Source organism: Molothrus aeneus, chromosome 6, assembly GCF_037042795.1.
Source record: "Molothrus aeneus isolate 106 chromosome 6, BPBGC_Maene_1.0, whole genome shotgun sequence".
In the NCBI taxonomy this organism is placed as follows: Eukaryota; Metazoa; Chordata; class Aves; order Passeriformes; family Icteridae; genus Molothrus; species Molothrus aeneus.
In genome coordinates, this window is record NC_089651.1 from 56,869,053 (window position 1) to 56,894,797 (window position 25,745).

General features: G+C 44.7%; 1 protein-coding gene across 1 annotated transcript in view; it reads right to left on the minus strand.

Annotated features, from left to right (window-relative positions):
* Positions 1-905: 905 nt before the first annotated feature.
* Positions 906-25,745, minus strand: part of SYT16 (synaptotagmin 16) — a 58,689-nt gene continuing 33,849 nt past the window's right edge. Inside the window, exons 4-7 of the mRNA XM_066551329.1 lie at positions 22,172-22,615; positions 20,942-21,131; positions 9,976-10,091; positions 906-8,260 (exon numbers count right to left, since the gene is read on the minus strand). Of these exons, the coding sequence (XP_066407426.1) occupies positions 8,063-8,260; positions 9,976-10,091; positions 20,942-21,131; positions 22,172-22,615 (948 nt within the window). The 3' untranslated portion in view covers positions 906-8,062. The remainder of the gene's footprint in view (positions 8,261-9,975; positions 10,092-20,941; positions 21,132-22,171; positions 22,616-25,745) is intronic.

Sequence of the window (25,745 nt, forward strand, 5' to 3'; positions counted from 1 at the left end):
TTCATTGTCAAATTCATGAAAAGCTAAGAAATAAACCCATACCAGTTTTCCAGCTGAATATCTAAACATCTTTTCCTGGTACTTTTCATCTCTTTCAATCACATACCCAGCCAGTGAAACAATGCTCACACCATCCCAGTGGCCCCTCACCAGTCAATGCCAACCATTCAGCAATAGATTCAAGGTACAATTTTGAGTGCAAATCTTTGAGCTTTACAAAAATGAAAAGGACATATATATTTGTTTCTTATAACTTTCACAGTAGGCAAAGTTCTCCCTTTATAGCTTTATTTACCAGAAAAATAATTCATCAATAAATGCAAGCTCTAGAAGCCTTGCCTTTGCACCAACAGAAGTTAAGGATGTGGCATTCATATTAATTTGTCTGTATTGTTATTTTTTCAAGTAAACAATTTATAGATAAATTTTGTGCTTGTCCAGAGTCGTTGTGGATGTGCTCAAGGCCAGGTTGGATGGGGCTCTGAGGAACCTGGTCTAGTGGGATATTACACATGGCAGGGGGTTGGAATGAAATGGTCTTTAAGGTCCCTCCCAACCCAAACCATTCAGTGCTTCTGTGATCTCAGGCTGGGAAAGGGGAGCTGAGATCTCCATGGTGCTCCCTCAGCCACGGGGCTGAATCACTCCAAACACCAGCCAGCTCTCTGTGCTGAGGAGATGGCAGCAGAGAAAGGAGAAATAGGAAATATTCTACTAAAGACCGGGTGGGGGGTGCAGTGGGAGGCTCACAACTCTGTCCTGTGGCAGCAAACCACAGGAGGGACATCTGTGCACCCACAAAGCTCCTGAGGGGAGCAACTCCCACCTCTTGGAAAACAAGGAGGAAACAGGACAAGGACACACCTCAGTGTCCAGCTGTGCCCACAACAGAGACAACAAAACCCTGCCAGAGATGGTATATTGTTCCAATATAGAAAGAAGTCAATACACACTAAAAATAACTTATTACATACTGTGTATTTAAATCAACAGTCAAATATACATTGAGATGTGCTTCATGCAAACGCCCCGTGGCACTCTGCCATAAAACCCATTTTTTATATATACACACACACATATAAATGTCACACAGTATTTAAATGCTAAGTCTACCAAATGATTACTTCATTTACTCTTCTTGACAAACAAAATTCTCTGCTGGGAAAAGTCAATGAAGTTACAGCTGAGAACAAAGCCCAGCAAGACACAAACCACAGCAATGCCAGCAGAGGAATACAGCAGAGATGTGATACCAGTTTAAATGGAAAACTTGTGCTTGAGGTGCCACAAAGTGACAAGGGATTGGAGGACAGGTTTTATCCTGAGCACCATGAACAAAAAATATTGCTACCAGGCACTGACCTGCCTTGGACCAGAGCTCTGCAGACATTAATGAGAGGGTGGGAGATGCAGTGATGGAGACAGCATGAAGGAAAAACACCTGGAAAGTGCTAACAAGACATAACAGGGATGAGGAAAGCTGGCAAAATTATATTATTTTTTTCCTGGTTGTTAATGAAGAGAGAAATTTGCAATGTTACCCTAAGAGAAATGAAGAGAGAGGAAGTATTTGGCATGATGAAGTGCCTTCCCTGAAGGTCACAGCTAATTAATGGTTGTGGGGCTCGGGAAGAATCCTGCTTTTGTGTGAACCCTGAATCCTTGTTCCTCACCCATGGCCAATATCAGCTTTTTGTCTCTTGTTTCTCAGTAAGATCAGCCCATACTGGGAATGACTCTACAGGGGACAAACACCTCCAGAGTATTTGGTGTCTATTTGATGTCCCCCTCCAGAGCCAGAGGAAATAGAAAAGCAAGGAGGAAACATCCTTAGCTCCTCACACCTGCAGCTGCCAAAGCAGCTGTGATTTCTGTTACAGCAAAAAAAAATTACTTTCCAATTTCCTTGAGAGATGAGCAAGTAACAGTTCTGAATGGAGTTTCACAGCTCCTGTCTGGCTTTTGTGTTTCTTCCTCAGCTATTTCCAACCCCAGCTGCCCAATACTGACTGTGACCCAGTGGCCATACAGGTTTTTGGTGTGTGAGTTCAGACTCTCACAGCCTTCCTGCATCACTACCTGCAGTTTCCTCCTGCTCCATCAGTGATACCTCAGAGGATTCAGGAGTTTATTGTTTTCCCGTGATAGGCAATACCCTAATCCTATGCAGGTTCCCAAATTAAGACCAAAAAAAGTCCCACCACTGGAATTTTGTCTGCCTTCTGCAAGAATTAAGTTTTCCCTGCTCTAGGTGTAAAGACCTGTCTAGTGGCAGAGCTCTGCTAAGGTTGTTCAGCTTTGCAGAGAGATCTCAAAATTCATCCACCCAGGACAAACTCAGGGGGAGCAAAAGAGGGAGAAAAATCTCACCTTCAGCCTTCTGTTCTGGAGGAGCAGCACAGGGAGAGCCCAGCCCAGAGCACTCCTCTTATCCCTTCATTTGTAGAGAGGGTTTGTGTGGAGAACAGAGGGATTGTAATGCCAAAAGAGATGAATGGCATCTACCAAGTTTTTTATTGAGGCTACAATATTGACCTATATCTGCTTTACAAAGGTGAAAAAACATGGATAGCTGTGTGGGTTGAGCAGGAGCATCTTCCTGCTGCCAGCTGGCAAACAGCTTGGGGATTACAGCATGAGGATTAATAGCCTTTGTCATTTGTAAGTGCAGATGCTAACCTTACTCATATGACAGACTGATCTTCTTTGGATTCTGTGCCTGTTTGCTGTTCCAGAAAGATGACCTTGGGCTGCTGTGAGAGACAAAATATTTACACATTCATTTCTTAGGGCCCACAGCGTAGGCTGCAGGAAGACACAAGCTCACTCTGCACTGAATAAAAAAATCTGTGTGCCTTCAGCAGAGCTGGAGCTCAAGAGTCAGGCAGAGAAACTGGGTTTCAGCTCAAGCTGGATGCCACTGCAGCCTGGCTGTGCTGCTTTCTGGAGTAAGGAGCGAGCAAATTCCCAGCTCTAAGCAGCACAAGCTCACCAAGAGCCTTCCCCTCCTGCCTCTCTCCCCCACCACCACCTTCCCACCACTGCCTGGGGTTTTCATTTCTTGCATGACAGCTTGTTAAATCCTCACCAGATCCCAAATAAACACCCAGACCAGCTCTGTGGAATTATCTTGGATGCCTTTCCAAGCTTTAGGATCTGTCATCTTCTGGCTGCTTGTATCACAGAGGCAGATGAGCTCAGAGCCAGCACTGCTTCCTGGGAGATGAGAATGTATTTGTTGGGGTATCACATGCTGGAGGGAAAAACCTGCTTCATTCAAAGTGTGAGCTTCTCTACAAACCCTGGCTGCTTTGTTTCTTCCCCTCAAACCATAGCTGCAAACATCACACTTAGCACATTTTAAATGGAAAGAGGATGCTCCTGCATACTAATTCCTGCAGGCTCCGTTGTCCTTTTGCAGAGCACAATGCCCATGAGAAAAGGAAGAAAGCAAATACAAACCAGGATCTTTCTTCTGCCATTAACTTGGTCCACGCGGAGGTGAACAGGTGTCACTCTGTAAATATTTAAGTGTCACAGCCCAACCAACAAACTTCAAACTCTACAAGTGGACAAGAGAGCAGGAAGGCAAGGTCTTGATCAGGAACATCACAATTTTGGGATGAGATAATATGATGGAGAGGCCATATTCTTTGCTCAGCTTTTCAGTCTAGTTTTCATGCTGAAGGGCAGAAGGCATGAGAGATGAGAGAGAAAAAGGCAGAGAGATGAAGTGCTATGATCACACAGATTAAAAATGATGATAAATATGGGAGTGGAAAGCAAGCACTGCAGGCACACCAGCTCCAAGGTCACTGCCAGCTCCAGCTGAAGGGGAAAATGAAATGCCACCAGAGGAAAAGCCTGCTCCTCTGCCAAGCTGCCACCTTCAGCTTTATGCTGGGAAAATGATCAATAGCAGCTGGCAGCCTTTGGATCTGTGCATCCAGGAACTTCTAAGGCCATCCATGACTGAAGATCAGTCGGCTGTGTAAAGCACCAAATAACTCCTCGGGATCTGCAGCTGCTAAAAATACACCCCAGCATTGTCCACCTACCCGGGAGCTGCACAGCCCTCACTGCCCCTGGAGGGAAAGGAGACAAGGCAGAGCAACAGGAACAGGCAGGCCACAGCAGGGTCCAGCTAATTAAAGACACTGGCAAAAAGGAAACCCAGACAAATCAAAGGATGTGGAAGATCATCCAGATAAAGCCTTTGCAAATAGGTACTTCACAAAGTGAGCAGCGATTGCTGCAGCTCAGTGGGCTAAAAAAGGAGCTCATTTCTGTGGGCATCAGCTGAAGATCACCGTTATTATGGGGAGTAGAAGCACGGTGAGATCACTCTGTTCTGTTGTCAATAAACATTAAAAAAGAAAAAAGAAAATAGCAGCAGAGAGCTTGGCAGGAGCTCTCTGGCCTGGACTGGGGCATGGTGGCTGGGGAGAGAACAAGGAAAGAACAGGCTGCAATCAGCTGAACAATGCTGTTCAAGATACAGAGATGGATCCAGGGCACTTGCCCATAATACTCTGGGCCAATGCAGTTAATCCCTTTCCATATTTTCAGGCCTCTTTTTTTTTTTTTTTTTTTTTTAGAAAATTCAAATAAACTATAAAGTGGTGTCAAAAAGGAACAAATTATCTTAGAAAACATGAGGGCATTAGGAAACATCCATAATCTAGACCTGTAAATTCCCAAGCATTCCCAGGACCAAGTTATCCATTCCTCTCCTGCTCCTTGAAATCCTCATGGCCTTCTCAGAGCTCTTCTCCCCACCTGGAACCCCACAGGAGCAGAGAGCATCAGCACCCACATGGAGAAGGCCAGGGGAGCACAGGGTCTACAACCTATCTGCAAGTCAAGTGACAGTCAGGATTCCCAAGGAATGGAAAACCTCCTGGAAATTCAGTCTTGTCAGCCACTTCCAAAGGAAACAGGGGGTTAAAGCAGTGACTAAAAGGGCAGTGGTGTTTACATAAGAAAGACCATGAGCACAAGCCCAGCCTGTATCAATATTAGCAATGACTAATTCAATCTGTCAATGGGAAGAATTTACAGGAGCTTTGGAATATGCCAGAGCTGCTGCAAAGCCTCCATTTCACACACAGTCAATAATAGAAGGAAAAATAAAACCCAAAAGCAATAAAAATCCCAAAATACAGCTAGCAAACATGAGCACCCCCAGCACCTTGTTCATCCCAAGATTCCTAAATTTCCCCATTGCTTTAGCATGAACATAAAGAACCCCACAAAAGCACTTCTTGGGGTGTGGATGTGCCAAGAGTTTTGCTAGTAGCTCTAAAAACCCAATGGTCTCCCTGCCACAGCCCTTGCCCCCTCCCTCCAACATTTTTGACAAAATAGAAGGGTAAAACATGGCAGCAAGGATGGAGCAACCTGCTTCCCTTGGACAGCCAAGTTTTAACACCTGCTTAGGAATTGACTTACTCTAAGTAAGCCATTTTCACTTGCTTTACTCTGACTCCAAAAACTCTACAATGAAATTGTATATTAAAATTCAATTCCCTTAATGCCATATCTTCAGAAAAGATCTTAATGTGAAAACAGCATGGAAGTCCAAACCCAGTGTACTTCATTGTTTTTTTAAATTATCTTTTTCATTAGGGTTTTTTTTTTAATCATGCCGTTATAAATCTGGGTTATCTCCAGTTCACTGCTGAAATGTATTATGAATTTACACTTTTTCCTTAGCTAATCATGAAGCATAGGCAAGGCTTTGCAGGTTCAAGAAGTTCTGAAGAAAATCTCAGTAAGTTTATTACACCCACACATTCCAGGTAATAAAAATTAATTATAAACACTTGCATATACATTTTATGCAGTTCAGGACAAAAAAGATGGAGAGATTGGAAAACAACTAGAATCAGCCTTTTGAATTGGGCTGTTTCCTCTACTTTTTTATTTTTCCCCAGCAGAAAAGTGTATGATAAATGAAATTCTATTCTGCTGGTTACCACTCAGATGTTCACTTTTCTTGCATTGATAATACAGCAGCTTTAACAGTGCAGTCAAGAACACATTTGCTGGATGAGCTGCATTTGGGTTAAACCCTGTCTGATGTTTCAAAGCCCCAGTAGTGCAAAGCAGACATGCCAGCTTATCTAGACAGTGGAGGAAAACCCTCCTGCATAGGATACCCACCAGTCTCCCTGGAAAAATGATGCTCAGACAGGTGATAAGAAAATACAAGAGTGTGGTCTGTAGAGTAACTTGTATCACCTGTAGCAGAAGTGCTTCTCTGTGCAGATTATTCTGTCTGCCTCCCTGGCCAGACATAGCCTCTGTGACACCAAGTGATAACCTGTGAGTGCCCTCAGGGCCTGTCTAGCCTGGATGTGACAAAAACCAGCACCAAGGACCAATTTTGGTCAAACAGCCAGTGCCAAAATTTGCATTAGTTAGATTTGCACAGCACCATTGAAGCAAAGGAAGCGGCTGTGGTGCAGGAGGAGGCAGAATTTGGTGCCAGGTCTCTGTAAATGGCAAAAACAAACCATGAAGTGACTCAGTACAGACAAACCTCTTCAGCAAAATATTTCCTGTGTCTTGCTGTCATCAGCAGGAATGGAGAAAAGACAGTCCTCTCCTAGAGAGTGTGGGGAATGGGAGATTGGGCAGCTGATAGCATTTGGAGATCTCAGCAGCTCACTGCCTACATTCCACTGAGGAGGAACATTCTCCTTTGTGTCACACTCAGCACTGCAACAACAACCACTTAGCCAAGCAGCAGACTGAGACACATCGTCCATCCATCATCCCCAGGACTTCAGCTCCCAGAGACAGGAAAAGAGATTAAAATGGAAAAGGACAGCGCAGTCTGAAAAGTAACTACGTGACAGTGTCATCACCTCATCCAGCAAGGCTGCTCCTTGCTTTGCTCTCAGTTGGAGGCAGGAAGCACAACTCTTTTCTCCTGTGCTAGTTCAGCAGAGCCAGCAGCCCCTCTGGAGCCTGTTCCTGGCCTGCAAGAGAGCTCCTTCCCCAGCTTAGGTGACATGGTCTGGCATCCTCTACTGCTCAGCATGCCAAAACCAGACCCTTTCCATATCCCAAGGAGATATTACAGGAGATTTGAAGAAGAGCCCTCAACAAACTGAGTAGTGCTTTGCTGAATCACAGAAAAACCCCAGGTCTGAAGCCCTCTCCTGTAATGCTCACAGGAATGCTTTTCTGAATGAACTTCACTTCTAAAAATCACATTAACACATGGGCAAAACAATGCAGAAAGGAGTGATTCAGGCACAAAGGTGGCTGTGCAGTTTGTTCTGGTCTTTTTTTTTTGGTATTTGTGATGACAGAAGCCATAACTTCAAGTAAACATCTAAACATGCATTGTATAATGCAATATAAAACTGATGCTTGTTATCTCTTGTGCAAACCTATGTCAATGCAGGCTAACAGGTGCACAGGGTGCCTAATTAAAAATACCAGTGGTATTTAGTCCTTATATCAATTGTTAGTACAGGAGAACAGTAGGAATGTCTAGGCACTTAAAAGTTGACAGAGAATTCAAGAGTGCTTTCTCATGCTGCCTGAAAAATATATCATCCAGTCTACAGTGGTATCAAATGCTTTTTTCTAGGACTTAGAAACACGATAATAAAAGGGAGAGGATGTGATCTGCATGCAGGTTAGCTTTTCTGCGAGCTATCTGCGTGGCAAGAATATTTGCAAACATCATTAATACAAATAAGGGAAAAGGGGGAAGTGAGAGTTTACCCCAGAAGAAAATAGCATCACATCAGAATCAGTCTGTGGTGATTAAGCCTATAGAAAAATGAGCAAGACAATGTCCAAGGAAAGGATTTTCCAAGTATTCCTGCTGCTTCTTACTAGGGTTATGTGGATGTAGAAAATGCAGGGCAAGCTGGTAAGGCAAGAACTAAACTTGCTTCCCAGGCCTTGCTATCTTTGATACCCACAGTTGCTGCCACTGGGGGGGGCAGATTAAAGCTGTGTGCCCTGCCAGGGCTGGATTCTGCTGGCAGAGATCAAGGAGAGACAGCCCTTTGTGCCAGCACCTGCAGGCTGGTGCCCACTAGGACTCCAGCAGCGTGTGCCACCTGCAGACCTGTGTCCCCTGTGCCTCCCTCATCTCCTGCCAGTGGCTCTGCTCCTCCTCCCCGCTGCTGCTGTGGCCCAGGGAGATCCAGCCCAGCATCTCCTTGCGCTTCAGGCCGCGCCTGCTGTAGATGGAGATCAGCAGGGTGACCTCAGAGAGCTGGAAGAGGGCGACCTGTGGTGGGGAAGATGAAACAGGAAAGCCTTATAAATATGATTGGCTGGCAAAAGACTTTGAGAATATGGAAACTGTAGGTGAGATTGGAATGAAAGCAAGCTTTGAGATACCTCAGTTACTGAACAACTGGAAAACAATGGTGTGGCCAGCTGAAGGTAATCCCCTTTTGATGAAACAATACCCTCTGCCTGCAGACAGGCCCAAGGGTCAGAGCAGACACTACTAGCTCGGCAGAAGGGGTCCAAAGAGTCATTTTTAAGGTTTAAAATGTAACACAGAATGGTAATGTAATGGTTGTTATAGGCTGTTGGAAATGCTATAGGATTTGTATATTGTACTGTCACGGACATATTTTATGAAAAATCCTTTTGCTGGGATTTTTCTCCTGAGAAGCTGAGAGGCTTCAGAAATGAAATGTAAACAATAATTATCTGCTGCTGTGGAGTGCAACAGGTGCATCTTTGATTGGTCTCATGTGGTTGTTTTTAAGTAATGGTCAATCACAGTCCAGCTGTCTTAGACTCTCTGGTCAGTTACAAGATTTTATTATCATTCCATCTCTTTCCTTTCTAGCCTTCTGATGAAATCCTTTCTTCTATTCTTTTAGTATAGTTTTGATATATCATTTTCTTTTAATATAATATATATCATAAAATAATAAATCAGCCATCTGAAACATGGAGTCAAGATTCTCATCTCTTCCCTCATCCTGGGACCCCTGCAAACACCACCACATTGTACTACATTGGTTAGTGAAAATTAGAACATTCAACATAGAAGAATTGTTGCATTGTAGCAGGTGCCTTGCTCTCTGATCCTCTCTTTTACTTTCTCATCCCCTTTACCACACTCTTGCCTTCTCTCTCTTTACCACTGTTTCAGTTTGCAAGACAAGATGTGTTCTATTACCATCTGTATGGCAGTTGTCTTTTGTCAGTGGGCAGTTTTCCTTATCTCTCTCTATGTGCTCACAATCACTCCTCCCTCTAGGGGGACACCTGCTGATAACAGCTATTGAATGTCTCTGCATGGCTGATAAGAACTACAGCATCCCATTGGGAGATGTGAGCCCAGGGGGAGGGGCCAAGCATTCCTGCCTGGATATAATCTGGAGATCCTGGAATAACTGCACAGCTTCTCCACTGGATTTCCCAGAGGAACAGCAGCTGCCTCTTCTTCCACTGGATCTTTAGAGGATGACTACACCTTTCTACAGGACCCCCTGCTCCATCAGAACCACCCCTGACACTGCAGGAGGGCTGCAGCCACAATTCCAATGGCACTGCTACCAACACCCTGACCCACAGGGTGTCAGGTTGAGTTCTGACTCTGTCAGTGTTTTTCCAGTGTACTGCATTGTTTATTTTATCCTTTTATTTTCTTCCCTGTTAAAGAACTGTTATTTCCTGCTCCCATATTTCTTACCTGAGAAACCCTTAATTTAAAATTTATAGCAATTTGGAGGGGTGGGGAGGGTTTACATTCTCCATATCAGGGGAGGCTCCTGCCTTCCTTAGCAGACTCCTGTCTTTCCAAACCAAGACAAACACTCTCTTTCCCTCTCTCGGGCCTGCTCCAAGCTGTGGCTGGCAGCTCCCAGCAGTGCCCCTGCACCCAGGCCCTTTGCAATAAACCACAATTTCCATGACCTGGCTTCAGAGATCTCTCATCTCTGTCTGTCCTGACCATCCTACCCCCTAGCTCCTACAGACCTGGAAGATGAAAGTCTCCTTGTAGACAGGGTTGGGCTGTGCCCGGCGGAGGGAGGTCTTGCAGCGGGACATCTCCTGACCCACAGAGTTGCGCAGGCAGAGCTTCCCATAGGTGTCTAAGACAAAAAAATAAGGGAAATTACATGTTTGGGGCAGGTGAGAGGCTAAATGAATGACCCAAGCAGTCAAAAAACACCCCCAAAACCCATCCAAGCAGAGGTGCTTAGTCTGCAGTGAACAGCAGATGAGGGCTGGATGGCGCTCATGGTAAAATCCATGGGATGAGAAGGAGAAGATGAAAGCACCTCTGGGATTTTCTCATATTCAGCTGGGGAGAAAAGAAAACTGATGCATCTTTCAGCCCCACTCTGTTGCAGTATATATCACAGTTGAGACTGCCATGATACACAGAGCCTCACCGTACAATTCCAGAAGGCTTCACGCATTCCCCCCAAACAGAATAACACCATACTACATCAGAAGGCTTAAGGAGCCTGCCCATACAGAGTAACATCCTATCACTTCAGAAGGCTGCAAGGGTCTACTCTTTCTCGTTCTTCAGCCCAACCTTTCATCCCCCTCATGTTGATGCATTGCCCCTGTGTGCCCTCTGTTCCCTTGGGTGGTTGCTCAGCACACCTGGGCACTCCATGGCTCATTGCTGTCACTGCTGCTCACCTGCTGCTCACAACTGTGCCCACTGGGGATGAGGCTGGGCCACAGACCCATTCCCAATCACCACAAACTTTGTACCTACATCACTGTCTTGGAAAGAATGGGATATCAGGTACCCAGTCCTAGCAAACCTGTGTAACCAAAGCTGTGAGCATCTCTACGGATTCTCCACTTCAAATGGTGTCTCCACCTTCCCTTCCTCTCCCTCACAATCAAGCTTCATTGGGGCTGCCTTACCCAGGCTTCCCTCAGCTGCCCTTGCCTCTCCACCACTATTTATTTTTTGGGATACTAAAAAATAAGGGTCTTGAAAAAGAGGGAAAAACACCCTGCAGAAACAGTGAAATTATTTTATCTCCCATAATAGTTTTCCAAAATCTCATATTACTTTTTTGGTGGACCCAAGTTGAATTTTATTTACAATTTAAGTGTATACAAGTAGTAAAACATGCTTAACAAATACAAGGAAAGGATGGTCAATTTAGTGCTCCTGTAAATCTGCTCTTTAAATTCCTGCTGCCTCCTGTATTAATCAGTTCTCCTCTATTACATGGTTGCTAACACTGTGGTGTCAGAGCTCCCAGAGCTCCACAGACCCAGCTCAGTGAAAGTTTTCACCTCGCTCTGCACATGACAGTGACAGATTCCCTGGCTAGACAAGTCCTCTGCTAACCTCTTCATAATCTGTGCCTGGGTCCCTGCAAGTGAGTATTATTTCAGAGTGTGCTGAAGATAGGAAATAAATAACAAGCCTCCATCTCTTGTCTGCAGCATTTCTACCCTCTCCTGTTCCCGTTTGATGTGCTATTTTACGCACTTATCTACTGAGCAACACAAGGTGTGAAATTGCACTTCAGGTGTGAAAACACTTCCACCGTCTCCAAAGCAGGGCTTCCCGCTCCTCTCAAACTGTTCCCCTGAAAAAGCTGTCAGGAGGCTGACAATCAAGGAGCAAATTGTGAGCCTGCACAGCTGTACAGCTATCGAGTTACTGTGGGGAAAGTTCAGCCCAGTCATTAGCTGGGGGTGCCAGCTTGGCTCCCAGCAGAACGCTGGGGATGGAGAGGATCTTGCCAGCAAAGACCAACTTGTCACACAGAAAGGAAAAGCTCTGATTCAATTTCCTGATTGTGTCTGGGAAGGAAAAAAACCCCACTTTACTGAAAGGTGTAATTTCCACTAATTTCCACTGTAATATTCAGTGTTGAGGGACTGAAATCTGTAACAACTTCAGGCTCATCAGGAACACAAAGCCCGAGAGAGGACCCTCTGTTCCAGCTTGACTCAATGTGAAAGCAGACACAACTCCTACAGTGTTTGTAGGGATGTCACTGTACTTGGCACTGACGAACCACGATGTGCACTGAAGCATTCCTCATGTGTAAGTCCTGGCTGCTGGTCTAGACTGCAGGCAGCTCCCTGAAAATAAAGATAAGTAGGGGTTTTTTGGATTTTTTAAAATGTATTCATTGGGGGTTTTTTGTTTTTTCTGAGAAGGGGATTTCAAAATTTTGGAAGAACTCCACCAGACTGATTTTTAAATACAAACAAGCATGTAATTAGTACAATTCTCTGTTTGAACTTCAAAATTTTTCTTTCTTTTCACTACCATCCCAGCATTACCTTCCTATGCTATTTTAGGGAAAGGTGTCCCACACATGCCTGCATCTCTTTTTCTAAGAAGACAGGGAAAGCACTGAGGTCTAGATTTTACTTTCAGTAAACCTTGCTGTCATACTTCCTTCTGACTTTCACCAGTTCTGGCAGCTCAGGTGGGATTCATCACACCCAACTGCAGGCACATCCATCTGAACAGTGCCCAAAGGAGTCAACCAATTCATAATCCAAAAAGCAGATGCCATAATTCAGCACAGATCTAGCAGACAGTGATACCAGCACAGATGATTTAGGTGTTAACACTAAAGCAAGTGCCACAGCTAAAGCACCTCATGGGATACTGTTTCAGCATGTCCCAGTTAATTTTGCAGGCAATGAATGGATGAGAGTCTTACAGCCATAAACTCCAGGATGTCACATCCCTGACCGAGGCCTCAGCTTTTGCAAGTGAGGAATAACACAGCTGGCTTTGAGGAAAAATGACCACCACACCACCAATGAGTTAAAGTCGGAAAAGTTGGCTTTTTCTTTAATATATGTCAGATTTCTACATAATTCTGCACCAAGACCCTGTCTGTTCAGTACCAAAGTAGGTGAGAATTCTGCATGTATCCTCTGGATCAGGCTGGAAGGAGACTGTGCTCAAGGCAGAGCTAATACCAGGAGCCCTATTCACCCCCAAGAAAACACAGGCACAAAACCAGTGCAAGTCACAACTAAATCAGGCTGGAAATTCTCCTCAAGTTTATTCCACTGGGTGTATTTTACCAGCCAAACGAATCAAGCTTGCCTGAACAGAAATAAAAGAGTAGGTGTGGATCATATATTTAGCATCTGAAATTTGCTTTGCAGAGTTGGTACATATGAGGCTGAGCTGTTATTCTGCTTCACTAACTAAATTTTAAGATTGTAGTTTTGCCTTCCTGCATTGTGCTCTTTGCAGCATCTTTTTGGGTATCTCATCAGAAAATACAGCTTTTCTTGTGATCCACTCTGGTCCTCTGGGATGGAAAGCTCTCCCCTCCTGTTGACTTTGCCAAAGAAAATCCATCCCCAGTTACACAGTGAAATTAATGTTGCTACAGCAAGGATGAACTTGACGATTTACTGAGGAATGTATGTGTAAGAGCATCTATTCATTATGAAGGCAAACATTTTCCACCTAATTACATGCTCAGGTTCAGTAATGGCCTCATTACCGTGTGTCTCAGCACTCTGTGCTCTTCACAGTGTTTACTTTTGTGCCACCTCCATCAAGCACAAAAGGAAAAGAGATTAGGCCTGACACTCTTTAAAGTGCCTAAGTACTCACCTTCTGTTTAGGCACCCATCTCACTGAGTGAGGAAGAGTGAGACCTCTAAATATCTGGGAGTGTCTGAGACTGCAGCTTGCCCACGGTTACACAGAAGTCTGTGAAGATCCAAGAACAAAGTCTAATTTTGCCAAGACCAATTTTAGCACGGCATCTACCAGGCTCTCCTTTCCATGCAGGTTTTGGAAGAGAAGTTCTTGCTGCATTCAGAGCATTTTTGCTCTGAGCTCATCTTGCCTCTCTGGTATGAGTGGACTGTACGATGTCCACGTATACATAAAATACCAACATCTCAGCATTTAATACCAGACTGAAAAGCACTAAATCAAGAATGCTGTAATAAGCCAGACACATTTTGGGCTAGTGCTGCATCTTCTTACTCCAGAGGGTTGGGCAAACCTCTCCTGGTGCAGACTGCTCTGTCTCCATCAACCATCAAACACCTCTGGAGAGCTCATCTGCAAAGGCAATCAGTTTTTCCAGGATTCTTCTAATGACCCATTTCTGTCATGATTCTTCTGAGGGAACTAACTGATAATGACAACTCAGGGGAATAATCAACTGTAATTTATGCATTCCTGTTTTTGGAGCGGGGACCAGAGCGAGAGCGTTCTGCTTTCACTTACACTAAGCACCACCACTATTAGTAAAGCTGACCCGTGAGCAACAGCACTGCAAATACAAAAGCATCCAACCCCCCTGCTTGAATTTATATTTAGAAAGGAAGTAAACAACCAAAGACTCCTGACCCCTCACGTCTGAGGACTGCAGGGCACCGCACAGCGCCGAGCGGACTTTCCCACCCGCGCTCCAGGCGAGCCAGCTCATTTCCAAAAGCAGGATAACCATGTCAGCATGCTGCAATCCAGACTAATAACAGCCACAGCAGAAGAAAGCCTTGGGCCTGGAGCTTAATTTCCCCCAGCTGGCAAGCCCACGCTCCCAGCCTACATAATGAACGGCAGCGCTGCATGGCAGAGCAGCCCCAGAGCTCCGCTCTGTGCTGCTCTGTACAGGCAGCCCCATGTGAGCTCTCAGTCCGAGGCCCACAAGTCCATTAGTGCTGCCTTTGCCTCCCCTTTCAACCAGCAGTGGGGCAGAACACTCAACATTCACACTCTGAGCCAGGCTCACTGCAGCTGGATCAGTAAAATAGCTGGGAGGAGGATTAGACCCGAGCTTTTGATCCCAACCCCACGTCATGAAAGTCTGGATTAAGGCAGTTTATGGCCTATACTGTATAAATCATACAAGAGCTGAGAGCTGCCTACTGCGTTGCTGAGAAGCCAGCTTTCCTTTCCCTGCTCCACCAAGCCTCTTCTCAGGTTCCCTCTCCTGGGGCTGGCAGCTCTCTCACAAGGGAGAGGCTGGGAGCTGGCAACCTTCACAACATGTGAGTCATCAGAGAACAGACCAGCAGTGCCTTTAATTTAAAATGCAGCAGAAAAGAATGCCCTGGTCCCTGGAAGCACTGTTCCAGGGCAGGGAAATGCTGGCATCAGTGACATGCAAGAGGGGCAGGAGATGAGGGCTCCCTGGAAGCAACTGCACAGGTCTCTCGGGAAAGAAAGCTTCTCCTGGAGCACCTTGGAGCTCAGTTCTTCAGTAATCTTCCTCTGCTGCCTCAACAGCCCATGTCCACTCCATTTCACAGCACCTGGGACACGTGTCAGCTGCAGAGCTGGTTCACCACCTGCCTGCACTCCCAGCCCTGGCGAGGTGCAGCTCCAGCCCGGGCTGACACAGCTACAGCAGAGCACAGGCACCTCTCGGGATGCACAGCATGGCTCTCCTCTAAAAAGGGCATTTCTACTCCTTCCCACATCAGTGCATTGCTGCTGCCTCAGAGAGGGGGCTGGGGCTTTACCAGAGAAAGCAGGGATGCACACCCCAGCAGAGCAGGGAGGACACACACCTGCCCAGCCACCAGAGCAGGATGTAAGGATGCTTAAGCCCGGCTTTTGTCACCTGCAGCAGCAGTGCCCACAAGCATGGCTGGATTACACAGCCTGTGATCAGATCTCCTGCAGCTCGGCAGTGCCACTGCAGATTCCCACTAAACATTGGAGTGAGCTGGTTCCACTCTGGTAGAAATTTGGAATGAGCATGGTTCCACTCTGGTGGAAATGGCTTTTCTCTTCTGCCTGTTTTGGGAGGGGAAGAATTTTCGTGTTCACAGCCATAGGAGTGGGAGAGCATCACCATCCATCCACTTTGTCCTTTGATTCAGAAAGATCTTGATTCCTACATCCAGTAACTGTATCATGGGCTGTGCTTTTCACAGACCTTTCAGAAACCTAAAGCTATTGAAAACATTACTGGATAACCACACACTATCCCAGGATGTCTAATTATTATGGAATATCCCCCACAAAAATCTCACAGTTGCTCCTTGAAAGTCCCTTTTTCACTTGTTTTGAGTGTGACATTTGTTCTCCTAAGGCTTCTCAGTCCCAGGTGCCACATGTGGTGGGGAGAGATGTACCCAGCCAGCCCATCCACCCAACAGCACCCAGTACCACACACACATAAATCCATGAAAATATGGCATGTGCTGGTTCTCTCACAAATACTCTCAAATCTCCAGTGATTTGTGATTCAGGAACTTCCTCAGCCAGAGGCTTTGTATTTAACAGTCCTCTGTGGAACTTTCTCTGTGGATTTCTCCTGTGCTGCACAGAATTGAAGCAGGCTTCCAGCATCCATGGCATTCTCTAATTCTAGAGGAATTTGACAGCTCAGGTGAAGAGCTGTCTCCTCTTCAGAACCTGCTCCTTCCTCACTTCCTTTTACCATCCTTTGGTTTTGTATCAGGAGAAGACAGCAAATTTCTGTTGTTAATTCACTTTCTCAATGACACTTAGAGACCTCCGTGAGTCCTCCCCCACCTCCTTTTGCTGGAGCACTGTAGGAGGCACAGTCTATTCAGCTGGAAGCTGCTCCTCTTCCCCCTGATTGTCTCCAACACTCCTCACCACATCTTTCCAGTCCTGGCCATATTCTGTTTGAACAGAGGAAGACAGAACTGTACATGGTGCTCATTTACAATCAAACACCAATTTTCCATTTTGTCCACCTTTACTTTGGGGGTTTTTTCAGTACTATTGGTGACCCTTGAGTTGACATTTTCCTGCAGCTATTTACCATGAGCCTAATATTTCACTCCCAAGAGGCTCTGAGTCCATCCTGCTCACGTTTGAATTCCACCTGTGTCCCCATGCAATATCTTACACTCATCCACACTTCCTCTTCCACCTCACTGCCCAGCTGCTCGTTACTGAGACATCCTCCTGGGGCTTCTTGCATCTGGCCTCATCTTTTCCACCCAGAACAAAGCTTCCTCAGCTGTTCTTATTATAAGCTTATTCCAGCTACATTCATGGATGGGCAACAAGAATGTGCAGAAGGAGAGGGGGTTTTCTACAATCTTACTGACACTGACTGGCAAGCAGTCGGCAGCAAGAAGCTTCCCAGCACATCTCCTGCTCTGTTATCCAATATCTGGAGGACTGAATCCATCCCAGCTTGCCCTGGCACAGATCCCTCTTCTATTACTGATGACATGGGAACATGAATCACAAAGCTTTAGGAGCTCAAGCAAGTTCCCTGTTCAGAGCAAGATATGCAGGTTAAAAGTTGATTTATTTTATTCAGCTTCCTGGCCTGCTTTGAAGTAATTAAAGGAATTAACCTATGCCTTTGTTCTCCAGGAATGTAACAGGAATAATAACTTTTCTTCCCTCAAAAATAAGCTGATAAAATAAAATCCACTAATGGCTTTCAAGCACTCTGATCCCAGAGCAAATAGGATCCTAGTTTAAAGATCCTAATTTTCCTATGGGAATATTTTCTCTACTTGTTGGCATCGTTACCTGTGGCTCAGGTAGATGTTTGTTTTGAGACAAGTCTTTACTTCAAGAATTTCTCCTGTTCCCCATAGAAATCCTGATAGCTTGTTCTCTCCCCTCCTGTCTTTTCCAGCATCAGTGCTATTGTATTTGTTTAATGGGGTTAATATGCTGCTGGTATAATAATGATCATGCACGGATGCAATTATTATGTGTGATTAATTCTGCAGCTGCCAAAAAGCTTGGAGGACTTTTCTTAGGCAAGGGAATAACTTCACAATAGTTCTTCTCACACTGCATTACACACAGACATAAACCCCAAAAGAAATGCAGAAGGGAACAGAAGGAAGGCTGGATTAGAGGAGACAGAGCTGCCCCCAGCAGAGCAGCAGATGAAGGTTTAGCATCACATGGGCAGACACATTTCTGTGCTTTGTGTTTATGCACTGGCTAGCTCAAATGATTCCTGGTCCATCACTGTGATCCCAAGGTATTACTTCCATGCACATTGTATGTAACCAGTTATAAATTTTTAAAGACATTTCTGCCAGTGGTGTAGCCTTCTCTTGTTTGTTTTGTTTTTTTTTTTAAATAAACATCCTTTAAATGAACACACTGCATTTTGTTCTAAGAAGATACAAGACCACAGACCAAAATATGAACTCCTACAAAATGCTAGCACAGGCTAATGATTTTTACAAGAAGCAAGGAGAATGAGGTGCACAGCACACAGGCCATTAGCACTAAAATACCAACAGTGTCCACATCTGACAAAGCTGTGGATGCTTTTCTGCACGAGGCTTTTTGGCACACCCAGATAATTTATGTTCCAGTGCTGGAGCCACACTCTTGAGTGCTCTTAAGTGCTCTGAGTGATAATGGATCTATTTGTGTGATCAGGGAATGTAAGCTGAGGCCTGTAACTCAGCAGGTTCCCCAGAACAATACCTGGACACTTATCTTTGACCAAACTATTCTTAAATCTCACATATGTGTCCTGAAGAGAAGGCACTGCCTGCACAATTTAGGTTTCTGTAAGCTGCCCAGCTGTTTTCTAACCCATTTATTACCCACATAAGCACCCATGACTTTGACATTTACCTGACTCAGTTGAAAGGTTTAAGTGAAGGAGAAGATGTGCCCAGGAAACACTGAGACATGCACCATCTCCCTTTTCTTCTCTATAAAACCATCTGTTCCAGCCTCTGCAGCCTTTAACACCTAAAATCACCAGTGGCCCAGTCCAGTTCCTTGTTCTGCACACAGAGAAATCCCTGTGCTTGTATGCCAAGAAGGCAGCACACATGGTGTGGGTCTACAGGTGGCAGAGAAGAGGGTCAAGGTGGGCAAAAAGCACAGCTGGAGACTTTGCTGTTGTTCAAAACTCCTTTGCCATTCCTAAAAGCTGACAGGACCACAAATGGGTTCTGCACAGGGTCTGTGTATCCAGGGCTGGGAATGGTGAGGAATTCTGCCCCTTCAGTCTTACCATAAATGGCTGCCCTGAATAGCAGTTTAGGCTGGCTGTTTAAGTGTTCCACAGAGCTATTATATCCAAAATTTCCATGATACTTTAAAGAAATCACTCCCTCTGAGCCTTGAACAGCAGAACTTCAAATAGCACCTATTTAAGAAAACACAAGGGCTCTTTGCTCAGCCTCCAGAAAGGGGCTCAGCAGTTTTAGCTTCACTTTGTGAAGGACTTATTGAGCATCTCATTCAGCCAGCAGCATGTTTGAGACAGTAACAAACTGCTCTGCAGTGCCTGGGGGTTATCAGTGAAGTGCTACTCCAGCACCGAGACAAGGGCTGGTTTCCTTCCTTCTTTTTAATTTCTTTCAGTTTCTGCTTCACTGGGTTTTCTTTTCTCACCACACTACTGGGGCTTTACAGGCACAGAAGAACAATTCAGAAGGCAGAAGCAAAAATGTGACTTGGAATAAAAGAAGTAGATTTTGATAGGTTCAGAGTTTGCCTCTGATAATTTATGGATTTCTGTGTTTCACTTAAAAGTTGATCTAGCAGTGAGAGACATTGGTTTGACACTGGTCTGTATCCTCTGGGTACAGAAAGGATGACATTTCCTGTATGGGAAGAGAAGTGGGCATTACAGTTGCCTGAAAACTTATTTGGACCTATATTGGGACTACTTTAATTTAATTTCTGAGAATAAAACTTTAGGATGTATCTACTCTGCAGCATATATAAACAGGAGAGCTTTCCTGCTGGGGCATGGTTGCCTTAGTCTACCTTTGTTCTAAATTACTAAAGAAGATCCCAACTTAAACCTTTTATTAAAACATGTACATGCCAACAAGAACATGCCTTTAAGTAACCCATGTGGAGAGGGATCCTGTCACAGCTAATAAAAGACAGTGAGAGCTGCACAGGCTGGGGTCAGGGGTTTTATTGTGGCACAGAATTTCCTTAATTCTCAAGGGACTGACTGATGGCAGATTATTTCTGTAATCTGCTTCAGTATAGTTTAGTGTAAAACCTGAATTTTCACATCCATGTACTGAAATATTTCATCAATATTTTGCTAGATCTGAACCAAAGAGCAGAGCATCTTGCAAAAGCCATTTCAGTGTTCTGCAGCTTGGGATACTCTATCAAACCCAGAGAAGGCAAGGAGCTGCCAAAGGTTTACCTACTTTGACAAGCAGGCACACATCACAGACAGCAAACAAAAAGTTTGTTTCACATTGCCATCATCTGCTGGTTTCAGACAAGAGGCAAAAGGACAGCAGGAGACGAATGAAGCACTCTGTTCAACCCCTGAGTGAGGCAACCAGCAGCAAACTGTGCCTGTGACTCCATCTCTATCATGGACATTACCAGCACCATCCTTCTCCAGGACTTACTGCAGTTCAAGCACCAAGTAAACCTACTTTAGGCAATTTCCATTTTTTCCTTTAGGACTGGAGGAAAGGAACTCAGCTGTTGCAACAACCTTCAAATCTTCTTTCTGCAGAAGATTTCCCTGTGCAGCAGTGGAGGATTCAGAGCTGGAGGGTCCCCAAAGGGCCCAGAGCACCAGCTCACTCAGCACTCAGCAGCACAGCAAGGGGACTAAACCAAGTGTAGCCTTGGGAAACACTTAATGGCACCAGGCAGGGCCTCTGTGGGTCACATGGTAACACATTGGAAAGTGGTTTTTTTTAATAGAAAAACACTTGGAAAGTGTTTTTTTATTCAATTTTTTATGGATCTGCTGAGAATTCTGTGCTTTGGGTATAGCAGCACTTTTGCCATAATCAGATGTTGTAAAGGTATGAGGAATAAAGAAGATATTCAGGGATTATTGTCCCATCAGCTGAGCCTTCAGATGATTCCCTCCAATTGCCCTGTACTATTTATCAGCACATGCATCTGAAATAATACCTAATTTTCAATCAGGTGCTCTGCAAGGGAACCCAGCTCAGAAATGCTCTAGCTGAGTACCTTGAGGAAGAAAATAAAAAAGCAAATTTTGGCTCAAGGGTCCTATTTAATAGCAGTGAAAGTACTTACCAGGTGGCCTATTAATTGCAAGGTTTCTGAAATGGCTGCCTTTGATCATCTCCACTGCCAGCCTCCCTGTAGTGGCATTGTATGACAGTCCCACGAGCAGCTCTGGCACCCCTCCATGCGACAGGGATTGTGTTGAGGAAGCGCTATCACTGTGAGAGATTGCTGACAGACTCAGCTGAGAATCTGCACTCTGCAGGGAAAGAGCACTGAGAGAATCATCAGGACATTCATCACCCCTCCCCCCCCTCCCCTTAATTTGTGTCTCGTGGCCTTGTTCAGTAAGATCTCTGCTAAGAAATTACAATAGCTGAGAATTAATTATGCCGGGGCACCAGAAGAATCAGAGCGTCACTTTTGCAAAAACACATCTCTGAACTTTCTCTTTAAAGATGAGGAACTCTGAGTGAAGTGTTATCACGAGTGTAAATCAAAGCCTCTGAGATAAGCAAACATCCTGCTACACTAATACTCTGTACATCTCCTTGATAATGGCTTTTGGATGGAATACACTTTTCAGTTTGGCAGTTTTTGGCCGTGTACTGTGCATTTCATTACTTTCTTTCTTTGCTACCACAATGCTTTCACTATTCTCCACTTCACCTGAAGTAGGATGTTTTATTCATCTCACGTGCACAACCTCCCTCTGAGCTTTTGTAGACAATGAATCATGACAGAGCTCATCTACAGCAATTGATTGGCATAGCCAGAGCTGGATACAACTGTGATGTGTGTGGAAAATTAAGAAGCAGCACAGCCAGTTCCTCTTCACATGACCCAGCTCTCCACTTCCATCTGTCACGTAGAAGAACATTACTAAGCATTTCTGGCAAGATGGAAACTGCACAGAGGAGATCCACAAGCTGGTATCTAGGGCCAAATGAGGTATCTTCTGCACTGGCAGTACCAACACAGTGGTGCACAAGAACCACTGCCCTTATTGGAATTAAGACTAATTATGCCTTGGTGGTTCCCAGACCAACCTGGGGTATCTGAATGGCGCAGCATGTGGTGAGTTGTGCAGATCCACACGATTTTGTGTTAATAAAACACAGCTTTGCACAGAGAAGAAATGCCCTGAGCTTCCCCTTCCTGATAACTTTTTAAGTGACAGCAGGTCAGATCCACCAGTCACACACTGACAGCCCTGAATGAATGAAGGACTCCAGGAACACCATATTCACCAAAAACCAAACAATTTTATGGACTCCATCTGTCCTTCACCAAACTTACACTCAGGTTACTCCGTGGCTCCAAGAGCAGTGTCACCTTCACCTCCCCTTCCTGGCTGATGCCCCTCAGGTAGAACAGCTGCTCCCCCATCATCTTCTCCCCAACCACCTTGTGCACGGCGTAGAGGCGGAAGCGAACGGCGTGGCTGCTCAGCTCCTCTGGTTCCAGCTTGCTGAAGGTGATTTTGTCCTGGAAGATGGGGATGGGTCCTCTCTGCACACTGGTCTTGCCCCTCTGCTTCTTGCCCGGCATCAGAACCAGGTGCACCTGCCAGGTGTTGACACCACTGCGGTCCCTGTCTGGGATGTCCCTGGCCTCCAGGACAGTGGCTGTCAGCTTTTGGCTTGAGGATTTGTAGGTGAAGATGACATCCAGGTCACCACATTTGCAGATGGGCTCGTGGGCACAAAGGTGAGCTGGCACACTGTTCACTTCGTTGTGCTCCTGCAAAGGGAAGGAAGGAGTAAAACCTCCAGTGGAGTTCAACTGCCTCTATGGTTCCAATTCCAATTAAAAATAAATTGTTCTCCTCACTTGTGCCTGCAAGTATAGGCAGTTGCTGTGCGAAATATGGATCCAAACTGTTTCTGGAAAGGCCAATGATAGTTAATTGCCTGATTTTGTGTAATAGTCCCTATACACTCTAGTAAGCAGCAGCACTTGTTGAAACATTTCCAACAAAAAGTTTCATCAATATTTAAGTGTTTTGCAGGAGATGGTTAATTTGGCAAACATTCTACATAGAGAAAAACTAAACAAAGGGATTTTTACATTTAATTCATGCCAATATTGAGGCAAAACAACTTGACCTACTTAACCTGTTACTTTGAACATACACTGGAATTGCTTTTCAAGGTGGATTTTTTTTTCATTATTAAAATTAAACAATTCAGCCAAACCTGCTAAATTTTTTGATATTTTGTTCTGCTAGAAATTAAAAAAAATTAGGCACTATGTTTAATATGAAGAGGAAATCACCATGTCAGAATTTCTTGTGGAATGGAAATTCCATTTCTAGATGCTAACCCATAATTCAATAATTTTCCTGCAGCTAAAGCAATGATAATGGGGATAAGCAGTCTGATTAAATACACATTGATTCTTTATACCCTTCTAAAATCTCCCAAGAGAAGCATCTGTTCCTTCTGTTCAGTTTGGGTACTAATAAATTCAGAATAAAAATTCAATAAACAACCACAACATGTGCAGACCAATTCACACACAATCTTTTACCTACTTTTAAAACAAAAACCATCTTGATAAAGCAAGATAAAACCATGGATGCTCACCTTACCTTTTGCTGAGTGGGTGTGTGGGTTTCTGTTCAACAGTGCTTTTTTATCTTAGAGCTAGAATGTGCTTCATATGATAAAGGGGTTGCTATAGTGATCAATGGTTTGTATTTAAACATGAGTATACACTGTACTAGGGAAAGATTTTCAGTTAATAGCCAGAAGGTGAATTAAGGCCTGTCACCAGCATCTGAGTCACCCTCCTCCTCAAACATTTATCTTCTTTTCACATTTCAAGTAACACTTCTTTCCAGCACAGGAGTCTTTTTGTTCAGGGAACAGATGATGGGCCATGGGACGTCTGGTGTTAAGTCCCTTCAGAAGTGTCTGGGTGTCTCAAACAGGGCCTCGGATAAACATCAAATTTTTTGTTTACTTCCTGTCAATCTACTTTTGAAGTGCCCAGATTCATCTGCCATGACATGCAAAGCTCCAGATTTTCACATTTTCAGAGGTGTTTAAGACTTGAACACAAAAGTCCGAGTGTGCAGATTAGAGACCTGCTGTTGCATGTCTTGCAGAAGTAATGTCAAAGGGAGAACAACACACAAAATGACTTGCTTGGCTACAGAAACACCTTTCTGTATAAACAGCAGGCTGCTAAAAACAAAAATGCAAGGCAGGCCAGGTTGCCTGGCGAGAGCATGGTGTTACAAAAATGTTAAGTGCTCCTGTGTAGCAGTCAAATTATTTCTCTCTGGTTGATGAAATAATATTCAATACGTGATGGGGTTGGGCTTGACTCATATTTCCCTGCACACTTTTATCTGTGTGTTTGCTGTTGAGGAGATGGAATCAAGGCACATTTAAGGACTGCTGCTAAGGTCTGGAGAAAACCGTGCTTGAGGCAAAACTTGGCTTTCATCTACATGTCTGAGCTGGAAAATGTGAACTCTAGTGCATCAGCACAAACCCACAGGAATGAAAATCCAAGAGACACCTTCCTGCCCCAGCAGGGCTGATATCATCACCTTCTGGCAGTGTGTAAGGCAAACTGAAGGTCAGATATCTGCATTTTGACTGAACAGCTAGAGAAGATTTGGATTTCAGGAAAGCTCAAATTGTGCTACTAGATCAGAGGCCAGACCCACTGCAGAGAAAACTGCATGAGCTGGAGGCAAAGAGGGAAAGAGAAATGCCAAACTCCTTCAGTAAGCTTTCCATGGGAAACCAAGCTTTGGAGACCTCAGAGCCTGGCCCTTTCTGAGAGCACTGTGCTATCGAGGACTCACCCCCATGCAGGTTTGCTACACACCTACAAATCCTCCTTCTGTGGGAGTCATTGACAGAATTCCCCCCTGCTTTCAGAGCCCAGCTGGGCCACAAGTGATTCGTGAATGTGTTGGTTATACAGACACTTGAGCTGAAATCCAAGGAAAGATTGGGGTTTAGGTACTTCATCTGAATTTCTTTCTTTCCCTCTTCCCAGCAGAGTTATTGAGAGGCTAAGCCAAGAATCCTGATTGATACTGCACGTCTAACCCAGTCATTCAGGACAGCCAGCATCCACTTCACTAAGTAAAATAAGTCCATTTCTGCCAGAGAAACCTGAAAGAGCAGCTAATTATGGACAAGGCTTGAAATGGTACTTGTGGTTCCACTGCAGGGGCATAAAATTACCATTTCTGTCAGTAAAGAGAGGTCCTTTGAGTGGAGCATAATAACACTTGGGCATTTCTGGCATGTCAGAACATTTAGTTCCTGCAATAAAAAGTCTTTCATTAATCCACGCAGTACCTTTGAATGAGAAGCTGCTTGTAAGAGATAAACTGTGTCTTGGGCATTTCTGCTCCAGTATGCTGGAACTCTTCTTTGCATTTTTAAAATGTAGACACCAGGAGTAAAATGGGCCATGCATTCTAAAGAAACACAAGAGGACACTGGAGACACTGCAGCACACGTGAACCGTGGCAAAGCAAATCAAACATGGAAAAGGAGAAACGAGCCTCAGAAGGGCAAACAGTGTCAGAAACACAGCAAAGAGAGGGCAGGGCTGCTGCCACACACAGCTCCCATGTGGGGTGTAGTGTTTTGTGGGATTGGGTTGTGCAGAAAGCCAAAATGCTGCTCCAGACACCCCTTAGGGCTGGAGCATCTGCAGCAAGGAGCTGCCCTCCAGCTTTGAACTAGCTGCAGAACCTTCCCTCAAAGCCTTGCTGCTCACAGTCTGATGGAGGTATGGATTTCCACAGCTGTCTTTTAACTCAGGCAGAAGATATGACCTTTGTGCTGTTCTTTTAATATGTCTGATGCAAGCTGATATTTTTCCAGAAATCTAATCC